Source organism: Mchenga conophoros, linkage group LG20, assembly GCF_057382185.1.
Source record: "Mchenga conophoros isolate Kocher_MC1m ecotype Shallow Benthic linkage group LG20, M_conophoros_male_GT1.1, whole genome shotgun sequence".
NCBI lineage: Eukaryota > Metazoa > Chordata > Actinopteri > Cichliformes > Cichlidae > Mchenga > Mchenga conophoros.
Window position 1 is genome coordinate 101,458 of NC_140545.1, and position 17,965 is coordinate 119,422.

Genomic DNA, 17,965 nt, shown 5'->3' on the forward strand with positions numbered 1-17,965 from the left:
CCGACCAACAGACACTGACGCGGGGACGCCCGTGGTCGGTGGGACTACCATATCTTTCGGGTCCAGGATGGAGGCACACCGGTCGGAAACGCCACGACTGCCAGAAAACGACATGCAGGATGGCGGATGGACGTTTCCACGCCACCAGCGAAGAGCACGGAGGAGGCAGAGATCACTGAGCCTGAATCGAGTGGTCCAACAAACACAAAGAAACTCAGGTGAGCTCCCCACTGACAAATATAAGGTACAAAACAATAACTTTGAAACCTTAGGTGAAAGTTTGTCTAGTGACGGTCTGGCTACGCATGCTGGGGGTCGGGAGGGGACGAGGCATGGGGAGGGATGGGGTCGCCCGAACATGAGACGTGTCAGACAACAAGGAGGACAAGATGCTCCCGCACTAAAGCGTGCACTTGATGCCGACACAAGGAAGAGTGCGAAGAATATATTTAAATTAATACAGACAGTACACCACAAAAGTGTGATCGAAGAAGCACGCGACACGGGCTTATACCCCAGGGGTATGATAAAACAGGTGTCCAGGCTCTCTAGTTTTATAAAACCGGCTGTGCCCACAGAACAAGTTAGGAGGCAACTTGATCAAAACACAGACTCTTGGATGTCTAAAAATTTAGATATTCTTCATGATCATTATGCCACTGTCATTGAATCTTTAAAAGAAACTAGAAAGACTGAGGTGTCATTTCAGGTGGCAAAGACGTGGGCTTTTAAAAGATACGGGACTCGCTTACGTGTTTCTACAATGTCAACAGTTGAAACTCTGCTTAAATCGTCAGGGGAAGAGGGTGGAGGGGGGGCCCGTTCGGAGGCCGGCCACACACGGGAACAGAATACAGTACAGAGGGGGGGAAGATCGGGGGTAATGCCGATTGATCTGAGAGATGATAATGAATTTCCGCCCTTACCTACAGTGGTTAAAAATCAGACTGCTAGTAGCAGTAATACACAAAATGTTTCCCATCAGAAAAATCTATCGTTGGGAAAAAGGAAAACTATTGTAGAAGAGCTGAATGAGCTTCAGACTGTTAATGCCCGTGCGCCGGCCACCGCGGGAGCTCTCCCGAAGGGGAGAAATGTAGATGGGGGGAAGACGGGAGAGGGTGGGAGTAGGGTGGAGACAACAGCCAGAATTAGATCAAACGTGGTGGTTGATTTAGATGAAACCGATGACATTCTGCCTGCCTCTTTGTGCTCTCCCCCTATGTGTCCCAGAAATACTGTGCGCCGTGACTTGCCCTTAACGGCCGCGAACAGGTTGCCATCTGAGTCTGCCACCCCTTCAGTTTCTTGCTCCACGTCTCGCGCAGGAGACCGGACGAATGGTCCGGACCCTATAATGAAACAACAACAAAAGCGAGTAAAAATCCAAACCTCTGCTGAAACAGGTGATAAGGTAGTGGGTGAAATGACGATTGAGGCCCTGCAACAGCAGGAGCCGGCGGGAAATCTGAGCAGTGACTCATTGGACCGCGCTGATCCCCACTATTATAATATTAAGAGCAATTTCCACCTTAGCGAGGAGGATAATGAGAGCGAGGGCTCGGTGGCAGAGTTCAAAACCGTGCGGCAAATAAAGCAGAGGGAGTCTCATAGTGGACGCGGGATTACGGGAAAGGGAGATCTGGTCGAGGCGGGGGGGGAGACGGGGAGCGCAGAGGGGGGTTACCATACACCTACTTACCATCGGGCGAGGCCTAGTAGGAAACTGCAGGATTGGAGAATTAAAATTGACAAACCTGTAGTTTTCTTGGGCGACTCCAATTTAAACAGGATACCCCCCTTCCAGAATGATCAGATTCAGGTAGAGAGCTACCCGGGTGCGAATTTTTATCACTTTTTTAACCTGCTGGAAATGACACCGGTGTGTGAAAGTACGGCAATGGTGATTTTGTCTGTAGGCCTTAACAATAAGGACCAGGATCCCCAGAAGACATCAATTAAACAACTACGTAAGGTAGTGAATGGGGCGAAAGCCGTTTTTCCGAATGCGGACATTTTTGTAGCCCACATCCACTTTTCCAAATCACTGTCCAAACTCCAACAGACAAATCTCACTATGATCAATAACTTCATCAGTACACATTATAATTATTTACCTTGTATAGCACAACAACACTTCCATACCATAGCTGATGGTATTCATTGGACAAGTGAGACTGCTAAAAAAATCTTTGACTGCTGGTGTGAAAGCCTGCGACTGAACGTGGGTTTAGAGGAGTGACAGAGCCGCGCACGGAGCAGCGGATTGAGGAAAAGACTCCTGTTCCCCTGCCAGATTTAGATTGGTCCTCTCCCTCTAATGTGTTGAACCTTTCTAGGCTTTTTGTTCCATCACCAGCACAATTAGGTTTATTGGAGAAGGGCCTCACTTTCAGCCCAAAACCATTCAGCTTCTCCCGGGAGCTACTCCGACGTGACTTACATAATTACCATAGACGCTTAAAATTGAGAGATTATTTTGATAATGATGACTTTTGCAGAGAGCCCTTTATTCAGCCGTCTGTTTGGGAACCAGAGTGGGGCGCTTTGAGTGACTCGCTTAGAGATCTGATAAGGAGGGACATTCGGTCATTTCATTCCTTCTGTCCGCAGGTGGGTGGGGTAGGTGGGCTCTCGAGGGAGGAACGACAGGCGCTGAAGGACCTGAAAGAGAATGAGAACATTGTAATAAAACCGGCAGATAAAGGGTCCAAAATAATTATCATGGATAAACAGCAGTACAGGCTAGAGGCCCAAAGACAACTTGACAATACAAAATATTATAAATGTATCCCATATTCCATTCAACCCGAAGTGCAACGGAACATCAGAAAGATCGTTTATTCATTGTATCATAATAAACATATCTCTGCTAAACAACGGGACTATTTATTGGGCCCTGATGATCCACGCCCGCGCTTATTCTACCTTCTGCCTAAAATCCATAAGAGCCCTGACACCTGGACCGTTAAATTTGAAGTCCCACCTGGGAGGCCGATCGTGTCGGATTGTAGTAGCGCTACGTACAATGTGTCGCAGTATATTGATTCGTTTCTCGGACCGCTGTCTAATAAACACCCGAGCTATCTTAAGGATACGTACCACTTTTTGGATATTATCCGCTCTATGCCGGTGCCCGCCAATGCATTTTTATTTACCATAGATATTGACAGTTTATATACAAACATCAATACGGAAATGGGTCTGAGGGCAGTCAGCAATATCTTCCGCCGATATCCAGAGGCTGCGCGTCCGGACGCGGAGATCTTAAAGCTGCTAGAAATATGCCTCGTTAATAATGACTTTCAGTTTGAAGATAAAATCTATTTGCAGATGGAGGGCACGGCGATGGGCCAAAGATATGCCCCTTCTTATGCGAACATTTACATGAGCGAATGGGAGAGAGAGGCTCTGGCCAAATGCCCGCTACAGCCGGTATTTTATTTGCGTTTCCTAGACGACATTGTGGGTGCGTGGACGCACGGGGAGGATGCTTTCCAGCAGTTTGTACAGATATTAAATACACATCACCCATCAATAAAGCTAAAATATGAATACAGCCATGTTGAGATTAACTTTTTAGACACGACGGTTTTTTTCGGGGAGGTGGGGGAAGAAGGGAGGAGGTTACATACGAGAGTTTACTTCAAGCCCACCGACACGCATGCGCTTTTACATAAATCAAGTTACCATCCACCTCATACGTTCCGAGGAATTGTAAAGTCACAAATATTGAGGTTTCATAGAATATGTAGTAGAAGGGAGGATTTCAATAATGCTACCCGCATATTGTTCAAGAGCCTGAAAGGGAGGGGATACTCACGGTCAATGTTGAGAAGAGTATATAAGAATACCCTCTCAAACCTCTGCTCTCAGAGAGCACGCAGGGAGGATGATGAAGGCACTCCCTTCGAGCCAAACGCCATCAGGGATGAAGCTGAAGGGGAGAACATCTTGCCCTTTGTCAGCACGTTCCACGTGAGCTCCAAATCCTTTCTTGACGGTATACAACAAAACCTTGATGATATGAAAGCTCGGGGCCGTACGTTCGAGGTCCGGTTTATTAAGGCCTTTAGGAAGAATCCCAGCTTGGGTGACCTTTTGGTTAGGGCCAAACTGGGGGGGAGAGAAAAAGAACCACCTGATATACTCAAAGGCTATTTAACATATAGCCATATGGTTAGCAATCCACACAGTGGGGCCACTTGGGCGACCACAGGTAGATTTTCTCTGGAAGTAAAAAATGTGATTTATGTGATACGGTGTAGGCGTTGTGGATTAATGTATGTGGGGGAAACTGGGGCCTGTTTGAGAGCACGCCTGCAGCAACACCTGTATGCTATACGGGCGGATCAACCGCGCTCCACAGTGGCAATTCACTTCAGGGAACATACAGAGGATGCCCTGAGCATCATGGGCCTACAGGCCAATCCAGGCTGGTCAGTCGGTCAGCGGAGGAGAATGGAGAGGATATGGACTGACAGGTTGAAAACTTACAGACCAACAGGCCTGAATGTGCCTGTCTGAGAAACAACTACAGACTCTCCGGTTGATGGTTATTTTGAATAATTTGTTTTGGGTGTAGAATTTTTAGTATTTGGTATTTCTTTGATGTTGTCAATATTAAGTATATGCAGTATATGGTTTGGAATAATCAATTAAGACTCCAATGTCTGAGGGAGGGAGAATCCTTAGAATTACAGGTCAGGCTGTGAAAGTATGGTGAGAAATAAAGAAAGTTCAAAAAGAAAAAATGGTCTGGAAACCTGTTGTTTGATTTATAACATAGAAGTTTTGTGAACAGATCATATTTGTATTTCTAAGCAAAATGTCACGGGGAAAAAAAAAAAAAAAAAAAAAAAAAAAAAAAAAAAAAAAAAAAAAAAAATACAAAGACTACTTGTCAATATGGAGTATATTTCCCTGATTGCCATAAGCCCCCATGACAGAACTGCATGGAGGTTGTTTTGAACAGAGTGTAACACTAACAGTGTGAGGATTTGTTATAATTACTAACTGCATGGAGTGTGATTATTGTTGAAAATGAATAAGAAAATCAAAAACGAAAAAAACCCTTTCTCTTGGAGGTCACATCCCCTCCAGGGAGTCATGGGAGAAATATGGCTTTGGGACCTTTTTTAGTATTGGTGACAGTGCTGGAACTTTCAATGAGTCTGCCTTATGGCCTGGGAGGAATAAAGACATTGGGGGACGGTTTTATGATTTGACAACATATGGAAGAAGGTACAAGACGCACCCAAGAAGAAGAGGAGTATGCTGGAGTGAAGGAGAAGAGCGGAGTAAGTGGAGATGGGATGCTTCAGTAATTCCTAGGACCGTGCACCAAAGTTTGAATTAAAAAACATCTAAGCTATAGTTCCTAACACCTAACCCTAACCCTAACCCTGGTCACATAGCAGGGAGGAGTTTGATGAGTTTATCAGCGTGTTGAATAATCATCACGGGTCGATTAAAGTAAAGTATACATTAGACGCAAATGAGGTCAACTTCTTAGATACAACCGTTTTCTTCGAGCAGTTAGATGAACAACAGAAGAAAATACTTACTCGGATATATTTTAAACCAACTGACACCCATGCACTTCTTCATAAAGCTAGCTATCACCCCAAACATACATTCAGGGGAATTGTGAAATCGCAGATCATTAGATTTTACAGAATCTCCTCCCGTGAAACAGACCTCCAGAAGTCCATTATGATTTTGTTCCAAAGCCTCAGACGAAGGGGGTATTCAAAAAGGTTCCTGAGAACAATTAAAAGTAAGACCTTATTGGAATTGGGTTCCAGAGAGGCAGACATTCTCTCACCCCAAGTAGTTAGTCAGGGACAGGGCGGGACAGAGGAGGATAAGGAAATTTTACCGCTGATCACAATGTACTCTACCTCATACTTACCTTTGAACAGGACTTTCAAAATGAACTTTAATAGAGTCCTAACTGATACACCCCCCTTCCAAAACTGTAGAATAATAGTGGCCAACAGGAAAAATAAAAACCTTAAAGATATGTTGGTTAGAACCAGACTTGGAGGCCACCGACAGGGAAGAACACAAAGCTTAGACCAGCATTTTTTAAATGCAGGGCGATACCTGTTCAACCCACATGGTGGTGCTGGAGCTCCAATTCTGGACAACTTTACACCTAATAGTAGAAATATAGTTTATGGTATCATTTGTGAACAGTGTTTGTTAATATATGTCGGGGAAACGGGTCAAACGCTGTTGGACAGATTGAAACAACACTTGTATAGCATTAGGATAAACGGGTTGAATACTCCCTTAGTCAAACACTTTCAAATCCACTTACCAAACTCCCTGGGTATTCTGGGACTGCAATTCTGTGCATCATGGACGGAGGGACAGAGGAGGAGACATGAGGACCTGTGGATCAGAAAACTAAACACCAAAGCTCCTTTTGGGCTAAACTTCAGATGACATCAATGAATGTTAACTTGCTATTCTCTGTTCTTGAATGTGACAATAAAGATAGTTTTACTGCAGTAGTGTTGCCAGGAGTGTTTAAGCATTTACTTTATTTAAATTACAATTTTAGGATAACCTGTATGGGTCTTACCATGTTATGATATTATAGTCACTTATCACAGTTGGTCTCATTTCCCCAAAAAAAAAAAAAAAAAAAATTTAAAACTTACCTGTAATACTTACCTTGACCGCTATATTTCCTCCAAGGAGAGGCATCTAGGTCTGGAAGGTGTGAACTCCAATTGGAGCCTGATTTTTTCTTGTGTTTTTTTTCTTATCTGTGGGAAAATAGCATTTAAATACAAAACATGAGTCAACTGTAAATACCATTAGGAAGACTGATATCATATTAGTATATATACACATATATATATATATTTAAATGTGTTTGTTATTTTTTACAAATATAATGCAATAAGGCATACAGTAAGACCTACCAGGTAACCGATGGAGAATAGAGGCCTCAAGTACAGGGGATACAGGAATAAATGGGTGGAATACTATGAACCTCTGTTGCCAGTGCACCTGAACCGTATTGACGGAATAACAAAAGCTCACGTTCCTAATACCTAACCCCTCCGGGGACCGGACTCCCAAATTTGTGTTCCCCTAACCCTAACCCCCTTTATTTCATGTTTTAATTCATGTTTTATTGATTTTCCTTAAAAACTCAAATTAGAGAGAACTCAAAACTAAATGAAAAAACCACACAGAAAACAAATTGGGATTGAAAATACTTTATTGGAAACAAACCAAAGTAACGGACACGGACAATGAGAACCTGTAAAAAACAAATACTTTCCTTTTGAAATGTAAAAAAAAAAACGTACTTACCTAAAAAGAAAAACCTGTAAAAGAAATACTTACCTTGAAAATCAAAAATATTTATGGAGGTAGAGGGATGTGAGGCTGTGGACCATCGGGTTTGATGGCCCGTGCACGCCCTGTTCCTCCTTCGGGAGGGACAGGTTCTTTTTCTTCAACCCTAACCCCAGTAGAACAAGATGAAAAAAGGAAACACAGAAAGCAAAGTGAAAAGACAAGTAAGTCACGTAAAAAGAAAAAGAAAGAACCCAAGAAGTGGGAGGAATAAAGCAACAGTATAAAAGCCAAGACGGCACACAACACAGACACACTGAGCTCGGCCTGAAGAAGGCGAAGGAACGCCGAAACGTCGCGAGGAGCTCAGTAGATGCGCATAAACCCAAGATGGGCAATTTTTTGAACTGGGGCAGGGGTACCACCATCCTGTCCCACGGTGGAGAGTGCATCTCAGGGAACCGGCGATTGCTGGTTCCCTGATCTTTTTTCAACACCCTATCCAGCCAGGTCCTCGTGGGATGGGAGGTGCCCCTGCCCTGTCCAACAATCCTAACCCTAACCAGAGGGAAACCTTAAAAACCAAAGAAATGCAAAACAAAGAAAAGAAAAGACAAGAATGTTAAGAAAAAAACACAAGTACAAAGACAAGAAAGTCACGTAGAAAGAAACAAAGCCAGGAAATAAGAGAAAAACAAAGAATAACGTACACCAAATAACGGAAAGGATTTAAAGGAAGGGGGTGCCATAAACACAAATAGAGTGAACAACGGACGGGATGTCAAAAAAGACAGGGGGTGCCATTAAGAAACAAATATAAACAAAGTGTTGAAAGAAAACAAAGTGAAAGACAAGTGTAAACAAAGAGAACAACAGTGAGACAAAGATATGAAAGAACACAAATAGAGACAAAGAAGTGTAAGACAAAGAGAAAACAAGTCAAGGAAAAAAGGAAACACAGATAGAAAGCAAAGTGAAAAGACAAGTAAAAGGCAAAAGAGAGAACCCAAGAAGGGAAACAAATAGAGAAAAAGAAGTGAAAGACAAAGAGAAACACAGTAGAACAAGATGAAAAAAGGAAACACAGAAAGCAAAGTGAAAAGACAAGTAAGTCACGTAAAAAGAAAAAGAAAGAACCCAAGAAGTGGGAGGAGCAAAGCAACAGTATAAAAGCCAAGACGGCACACAACACAGACACACTGAGCTCGGCCTGAAGAAGGCGAAGGAACGCCGAAACGTTGCGAGGAGCTCAGTAGATACGCATAAACCCAAGATGGGCAATTTTTTGAACTGGGGCAGGGGTACCACCATCCTGTCCCACGGTGGAGAGTGCATCTCAGGGAACCGGCGATTGCTGGTTCCCTGATCTTTTTTCAACAACCTAAGCCTCCTGCAAAGGTACTCTGAACCATGCCATGTTGGGCACCTGCGGATGCGCCCGCACACAGACAACGCAATGCCAGTGGAACCAGGCCCTCTGCACCTTCCTTTCTCCGACTGGGACCCTTTTGTCCCATCCTTTTTGGTCCGATTCGCCATATCTCCAGAACCGAAGAAGCCATCGGCGTGGCCTCTTTGCCACAGCGTCCGGCACCCACCAAAACCCCCACCTAGACACCAACATCAGCCCTCTACACCTCTTACTTTTTCAGTTATTCCACTTTTGTCCCATCCTCTCCTGGCTTTTTCCCCATAACCCCCTATCCCTATCCTATCCTATCCTATCATTTAAGCCTCATCATACCTGCAGTGGGCCACTGGAGGGAGACAAATCACCAAGCACTGAAATTCAAATTTTGCACTACAGACCTCACAGTGTCTGTCTGTGTGCTTTGGTGTGTGTGTGTGTGTGTGTGTGTGTGTGTGTGTGTGTGTGTGACAGACAGAGAGAGAGAGACAGACAGACAGACAGACAGAGACACTTGCTGTGTATTTAAAAAACAAACGCTCAAACAAACCAAAGAGAATGACAGAGGCAGAAAGACACTGTTTTATTTATGGTAACCGATGATGCCTCGCTCTCCCCTTGTACAGTGCATCCTGAAGCCATATGTGGACCAGCAGATGAGAGGAACAGGAGCCACAGAGCGTCAGCGGCAGACATCCAAGTTGCACAGGGCACACGCAGCACCAGGCAGAATTAATGACATTCCTGAGACACATCCCAAACCCCCAACCCGCTGCCTCCTCTCCTCCTCCTCCCGGAACCTTTGAGCACCCACTGTGTGTGTGTGTGTGTGTCTGTTTTACACAAAAAACACATGTCAGTGCACTTGCAACAACTTTAATATGCAATGTACAGGACTTGCCAGCTCGGCGCCCTCCTATGGACCACAGGTGCAATTGATTGTCCAAAGCTGATAACTATCACCTTCTGACACTTTGCACCGCATTGAGCCAGCAGGGGGAGCCCCTCTGGTTCAATCCCAGTTGCACAGCAACTGACCAGCTTCTCTCTGTGTGCTTTGGTGTGTGTGTGTGTGTGTTGTGTGTTGTGTGTGTGTGTGTGTGTGTGTGACAGACAGACAGACAGACAGAGAGAGAGAGTGATACAAAGCTGTCACAGTCTGGCGAGGGCAGACTGTATGAATTGAAAAAGGACCCAAAATGCAGACTCCAAGGAACAGGGAACAAAACTTGAATGTTAACAAAAAGTGAGCCGTTTAATATGGCTGGAAAAAAAGGTACAAACAAAGGGCAAGGCAAACTGAAGCAAAATTAACACAAACCTAAACTGGGAAATCTAAACAAACAATAAGAAAAACCTAGACAAGAAACTTGGAAGCATGGCATAGGAAACATGGCGTGGACAACAGACGACCTGACAATCACACACTGAAAACAGAGGACTTAAATACACAGGAGGTGATTAGGGGAAGTGGAGACACATGAGGAAACAGCTGGCACACATGAACATAATGACGTCACAGTGGGAGAGTAAAACTGAACATGATGAACACAGAACACCAGACCTCTTCACAATAAAACAGGAAACATAATGAGACATAGACATGACAACCCGAACTTGACAACGTAAGACACAGACATGAAACGCATGAAGAGCAGGGGAGATTTAACATGGTTGGAAACACGAGGGGAAAATAATAACTAGAAACACTTAGGCATAATAATACAAACTTGATAACATAAGACACGCAGCATGAAACACGAAGGGTGAGGGGAAGCTTAAATACAGGGGAAGAAAACACAAGGAGTCTAATAACCAAATGAACTTAGATAACCTAATGAACAAAATAAACTCAAACTTAAAACGCTGGGTCAAGAGACCCAGGACCATGACACAAAGCACTGTAATTCAAATTTTGCACTGCAGACCTCACAGTGTCTGTCTGTGTGTGTGTGAGTGTGTGTGTCTGTGTTTGTGACAGACAGAGAGAGAGAGAGAGTGACACTTGCTGTGTATTTAAAAAACAAACGCTCAAACAAACGAAAGAGAATGACAGAGGCAGAAGGCGATTGTACTGTTTGTGGCAACAGACGACTCCTTGCTCTCCCTTGTGCATTGCATGCTGAAGTCATATGTGTGGACCAGGAGATGACGCAGTGCTCCAGAGGCCTGGTTCTGCTGTCCCTTCTGCGGTCTCCTGCTGCAGACGCTTCTGTGTAGGGAAACTGCTTCCGAAAAAGGTTTGCAGCTCTATCTCCAGGTAGGAGGGTCTGACAAAGACAGGGCGGGCACCATCGGAGTCGGGGAAGGATTCTGCATCCGTGGACGCATCACACGACCGTTCTCCAACTACTGCCCCATCCTGCAAAGGTACTCTGAACCATGACATGTTGGGCACCGGCGGATGCCCCCGGAGACAGGCAATGCAACGCCAGTGGAACCAGGCCCTCTGCACCTTCCTTTCTCCAATTGGGACCCTTTTGTCCCATCCTTTTTGGTCCGATTCGCCATATCTCCAGAACCGAAGAAGCCATCGGCGTAGCCTCTTCGCCACAGCGTCCGGCACCCACCAAAACCCCCACCTAGACACCAACATCAGCCCTCTACACCTCTTACTTTTTCAGTTATTCCACTTTTGTCCCATCCTCTCCTGGCTTTTTTCCCATAACCCCTAAACCCTAACCTAACCTAACCTAACCCTAATTTAAAACAAATGTGTGAATTCGGAGAAATTTGAAGTATCCAGATGAGGTGCTGTTGTGTAACACCACAAGCTAAAACAGCTGTTTTTAATTCTAAACTTGGCTGTTTAATAATCAATCGTTATTCAGAATCAGAATACTTTATTGATCCCTGGGGGAAATTATTTTTTGTTACAGTGCTCCATTTTAAACCAACATTAAGACAAGACAGACAATACACTAACTAAGAATAGTACAATATATACATATATATACATACATACATACATAAGTCACTTATAAATAAATATTTGGAAAAGAAACATGTGTAGTTGTAGCAGCAAACAGTGTGTTAAGTGGATGCGTTGTACAGGGAGATGGCCACAGGCAGGAATGATTTCCTGTGTCGTTCAGTGGTGCTTTTCGGTAATCTCAGTCTCTCACTGAACGAGCTCCTGTGACTGACCAACATGTCATGGAGTGGGTGGGAGGTGTTATCCAACATTGTCTTTATCTTGGACAGCATCCGCCTCTCCGACACCACCTTGAGGGAGTCCAGCTCCATCCCCACAACATTGCTGGCCTTACGGATCAGTTTATTAAGTCTGTTGGCATCTGCGACCCTCAGCCTGCTCCCCCAGCATGCAACAGCATAGAGGATCGCACTGGCCACCACAGACTCATAGAAAATCCTCAGCATTTTCTGGCAGATGTTGAAGGACCTCAGTCGCCTCAAAAAATAGAGACGACTCTGGCCCTTCCTGTAAAGTGCTGTGGTGTTTTTAGCCCAGTCCAGTTTATTGTCAATGTGTACTCCAAGGTATTTATAGTCCTCCACAATGTCAACACTGACCCCCTGGATTGAAACAGGGGTCAAGTGTTTCCTGGTCTTCCTGAAGTCCACGATCAGTTCCTTGGTCTTTGCCACGTTGAGCTGCAGACTTTATTGTTCATAAAGTCACTGCGTTACAAAAAAAATCATGTGAGCAACATAAATCTTTGCACAGGCAAACATATAATCATCATGTGGTACCTATTAATGAATGTCCAGACAAATAACACAGAAACATGAGATAATAAATAAATAAATATAATTTGCTTGGAACAAATCCATTAAATATAACGGTGCTTTGTCTTAAAGGGGCTAATGTTGCAATACCTTCAACTGTAAGAGAATCATTATTAAAAACATCCTATACTGTATGAGCATGCCTTGGGACATAGATCACAATTTGGAGTCTAAAGCGTCATTAAATAGTCAGGAATTTATATGTTTGGGCATCATGGCAGTGCAGTGGTTAGCACGGTTCCCTCTGGAGCACTCCTACAGTTTGTCTCTCCATGCCCTTGTGGGCTTTTTTTGGATACCCAAGCTTTCTCCCAAAGTCCTAATACAAGCATTTTAGGTTAACTTGCACTTCAAAGCTAGAGCCTCCAGCTGTGCCACTGACCCTGAGTTGGATAAGAAGAAGAACGTGGATAGATGGATGTTTTGATGATTTAAACATATTTCTTCAAATCACCTCCCAGTACAGTAGTTTTGATGACAACCCATCTTAAGCAATGATTGAGAATCCAGAAGTCTTGGGTGTAGATAAAGGCTGTATCACATTTACTCATCTACTCGCTGTGCATGCAGCATAAACATTAGCTCAGCACAGTTAAATGGTTGTTCTTATGTAACAAAATAGTCCCCATGACACTGACGGGATATGAGTGTTGTGAAAAGTCACCATCTGACCTTTGCTCTGGATTTCATCCTCTGCTGGCCAACTTTTTCTCCAATCAATCAATTCAAATTATATAAAGTGTCCTAAAATGGGGAGAAGACTTAAAGAAATTTACAACCAGGCAAGTGAATGGTATAAAATAATAATGTTTATCAAAGACCATGCCGGGCTTCTTCACATCTAAACAAGGCCTTCTGGTGAGTTTTGTTGTTTTGGAGATGTTGGCATTTTTTTTAATCCATACAGAAAAATGTAATCCTTAAAATGAAAATCTCCAAACAACAATCTATGAAGTGTTTACTCATTGGACAGGCTTTCAAAACACAACATTGGAATAACTGTTTAATGAAACCTGCTTTTTCAAATCTGCTGTTTCCACAGTTAATGTTTCCTTTTTGTAGAGCATTTAAAGAAAGAAACTGTGCCTACTTCTTTTTATAACCAAGTCCATTAAAAACTATGAAAACAATCTGTGGGCCAACTAGAGCTGAGTTTATGGAGACAGAAACACAGAAGAAGACAGCAAGGTAACTAAATAGACATCTTTTTGTCTTCCACACTCAGACAAATAATCAAACTAACTAACATCCCTGCTTTCGAGTACAAACTCTATGGTTGGTCAAGATGCAATACGTCTTACAACATGCTGCTGATTTTATTTATCGTTTCATCAGAAAAGACACTGCAAACTGCTCAGATTCAAATAATTTATTTTACCCAGAAAAACAAAAATATTTAAAAAAAACAAACAAAAAAAGTTAAAGAGAATTCTTTGTATTTCCTCTCACAGTATGAAAATCACAGATTTAATATTGCATACATCTACTGCATACATCACCTAAACATCCAGAGCAGCACAGGTGGTGTCACGGTAAAAAGCAATGTGATCTATCTGCTATTCACACTGTGTGTGTTGGTGCAAAGAAGCAAACTGTGCACAGTGAAACACTGTGTGGCATAAATATACTTGAAAAAAAATATTGACATCGGCATTACTTTCCTTAGCATTTTAGATAAGCGGAATATAAACATTTAACAAATGGGGTTTAACCAATGTGAAGTGTCTGTTAACAACCATAGCTCCTCTTGTGCAAGCCCACAGTGCATAAACATAAGCAGGATGATGCATGAACAGATAATGAATAAAAACACAATTTATTCTCAGATGAGAAATTAGAATTTCTGACAGATTATACAGGTTAATACTGAACACTTAAAATGTCCTGATATCTGCTACATTTTAGTGCGCTATAACCATGTCGCAATGTTTATATAAGGTTTATAAAGTGCTGCCACAAAGTATCCCAAAGGTCAACTGAGCAGAATTTATCATCATAACAGAAGTTGCTACAGTCTAGTTTCCATCCAAACACTGCACACATTTGAACACATTTCAGAAAATCATTAAGCTAAAAGCAAACTTCTATGCATATCTGTTTCCATATGTATGTGTGACTGCATGAAGGTGGATACTTGAGTATAAGTAGCTGATGATGTTAAATTTATTGCCGGGTGTTATCACAACCACTGCAGAACAACAGTGTGCAAATTATATATTACAAAAGATCACCAGCAAAATTAGTAGCACTGCCAAAGAATGCAGAAAAAATGAAATTATATTTACATTTGTTTCATATATTAATTTAACTAATGCTCCTCCTCGCCATTAGTTCTCACATACATACTGTATGCTTCTATCTGACATGCTTCATGCACGATTAGTGTATAAAAAGCTAGTTTCAATTGCACTTTGCCACATTTCACTGTTATCAATACACACATATTTTTTTGAACTTTAAAAGTATTTTTTCTTCTTTTTTTCTGAACTTACACCTCAGATTTTATATCCAAAATGGTCAAAAAATGCAGGTGGATGGAAATATCTTTAAGTCTTTTGACTTACTCATACAATGATTGTCGATAAATCAAAGATGCATGGATTACCATGTTAGCAGATGACAGCCTTCAGACAAAGATTTTGAGAGTTGTCAACATCAATCTGCAAAAATCTACAAGGAGAGTCTGTTGTGCAGGTGAGGTCGGACCAAGTCCATTAAACAGACTATTCTGTCCTGTCTCTGCAAACTGCTGGAAATCAGGTCCCATTTGGAGGAACACAGTTAAACAGTCAGAGGCTACACTTTAATTTATCGCTGCAAATATGCTGAGACATGGTGCTTTACATCGGCAGTGCAATGGTCATGAGAGTCTGTGTACTTGAGATGCAACCTTTGTAGAGTTCATGAAGTCTTTTCAAGATCGCAGGCACTGATTATCACATAAAACTGAACTGAAGAGCTGGAATTAAACCCAGTTTTTCAGCACACTAAAGTTTCTAATACGCTTCGTATTACAGCATTTCCTTTTTTGTTTGTCGTTGTCCAACAACCCTGTCCGCCTCGCCTCTCAGCTGCTCCAAATCGTCCTCTGAGCTGTGCCGCACCCCCCTTGAGAAAATCTTGCGACGTGACTGGGAGCTAAGGTCCAGCAGATCAAAGGAATCGGAGGAGAAGAGGCTATCCTCGCTCACAACACTAGAGGGGCGGCTATGACGGCCCTCAGCATCCCCTGCAGTCTGGAGGAGATGCTGCAGAGCCTCTGGGAATATCGCAGGAGTTGGAGAGGGAGAAGACTGGTGGTTGTCAGGAAGATCCAGGCTGCGAGAAAACTTTCCATTACGTTTCAAAATACCCTTACGTCTTCTTACTGCTTCTGTGCGCATTGTGGGACTGTCTTCAACTCCAGGGAGACATGTTTGTTGTTTGTGGGAACAGGACTGACCTGCATTACTGTCTGTACTTCCTACACCTGAGCCCCTTCTGTCTGATGAGGAACCATAACCTGACTCCCCACCATACAAGTTCTTTAGTATCCCTTTCTTGGGCATTTTGGACGACGGCTGACTGAATGTAGTTGGAGACAGAAGGCTGGTTGATAGGACGTCAACATACGCATGAGTAAGACTGTGTGTTCGACAGGGCTGCGGTGCAGTGTTACAGAGCTGAGAGGGGGAGTTATCCCTGGGAGGGGTGTGAAAGACTGAATCTAAACTTCTCTGGTGTTTCAGAATACCTTTGGGCTTTTTTCTTTCAAAAGTGGAACTGGAGGAAATCACCACGGAAGAAGCAGTTGCTAAACAAACGTCACTGCAAGCTCCCTGTGCAGTCTGGGGAATCGCATTCTCCTTGCGAGACTTCCTAAGACTCGATATTCCACCGCGCACCCTTGCACCTCCCCCACATTCGTGCTTTAGAGGTAAGCTGAAGTAAAAGGGGTTGGAAGCGTGTTGAGGAAGACCGGAAGAGTCTGAGGACAGGCAGTCTGCATCCACCGTCAAACTGCTAGCAGCAGCAACCTGATTCTGCCAGTCGATGTAGCGAGCCAGCAGCGGGGAGGGGCACTCTTGGTGTGGAAATGAAGGGCAGTCACACACACTCTCTTCATATCCCCAGTTCACCCACCAGTGGTTAGCCACGTCCTCTATCGTGGCTCTCTCATCCACACGCACTGTCAGCAACCAGCCGATGAGAGCACAGGCGTCTGGAGGGGACAGAGTCAACAGTTATTTATGGCCACTACGCTGACAAACCAGATCCCATTTGACAGCTTTAAAAATATATATAAAAAATAAAGTTATGAAGCTTTACCAGAGGGGGGGTTGGGTCTGCGATAGCGACCTTGGCTGATCTGCTCTGTGAGTTTTGTGTGACTGGCACCATCGAATGGCATGCTGCTGTAAACAAGGGCATACAGCAACACCCCCAGTGCCCAGCAGTCCACCTAAGACACAAACACATACAGAATGAAATATTATATTATTTTAAAGCATATTCATGAACAAAAGAAGATGTACTGTGGTTTAAAGCTACACTAATCCAGAAGATATGAATTTTACACTGCTAAATTAGTGTAATTTAGCATTGCACTAATATAAATAACAATGTTGGATTCATGAAAGACACAAAATGCAGCAGAACCAGCGACATCATAATTTTTTTACATTTTAAAGAGCTTTTTTTCATGCCAGCATCTGGTGCCTACAATACCCACAATGCAAGTTGTTAGAATTAGCTAATGTACTAGAAAGCTGTTGTTTTAAAAGAAAACCAGCCACATGTGGTGACATTAAATGATGATGTAATCTCACCAAAAGCAGCCCTCCAGTCTTGCAGTAAACAAAACTGATTATTCTGTGAACATTTTAAAACAACCTAACATCCATAATGCTGGGAATTAACAGCATGTTGACCAACCTCTGGTCCCTGGTATGGGAGCCCTTTCACGATCTCTGGGGCAGCGTAGAGCGGACTTCCACAGTAGGTTTGCAGCAGCGTGCCCTTGTGGAAATTATTTGAGAGGCCAAAATCAGCCAGCTGCAAAAAAGAAAGAATGCAAATTAACATATTTTGTTAATAATTATTTTTATTTCTTCCTACTGCTGACACTATTCAAAGCTTTCACAGCTGCTGGATGTGTCTGCGCTCATTTTCTGTGTCAAGTAAACACAAGAGGTTCATGTGACACTGTGAATCATAGATGGCGTAACTGTCACATTACAAGACAACAGATCTCAGTCCAGATGTCTCTCCACAAACTCAAAACACTGATATCTCAAACTTTATGTCACAGTGAACTAATCAGTTCACACTGAATCCTGCACTGAGTTTCATTCACTTTAGCACTCGGCCTCACGCAATCTAAATTCCTTTTCAGTGACTATGTACGGAAAGCTTTTAGTCATGTGGGAAAGAAAATACACAATAACTCAAAAGCAATTCCTTTTAAAGGAGCCAAAAATACTGCAGGTATGCTGAGCTTTTGCCAGA

The 17,965-nt window shown here is 43.1% G+C and overlaps 1 protein-coding gene across 1 annotated transcript in view; it reads right to left on the reverse strand.

The window, feature by feature from the left end:
* Positions 1-13,832: 13,832 nt before the first annotated feature.
* LOC146549936 (NUAK family SNF1-like kinase 1) overlaps positions 13,833-17,965 on the reverse strand; it is a 16,829-nt gene continuing 12,696 nt past the window's right edge. Inside the window, exons 5-7 of the mRNA XM_085260460.1 lie at positions 17,393-17,512; positions 16,787-16,919; positions 13,833-16,679 (exon numbers count right to left, since the gene is read on the reverse strand). Of these exons, the coding sequence (XP_085116586.1) occupies positions 15,490-16,679; positions 16,787-16,919; positions 17,393-17,512 (1,443 nt within the window). The 3' untranslated portion in view covers positions 13,833-15,489. The remainder of the gene's footprint in view (positions 16,680-16,786; positions 16,920-17,392; positions 17,513-17,965) is intronic.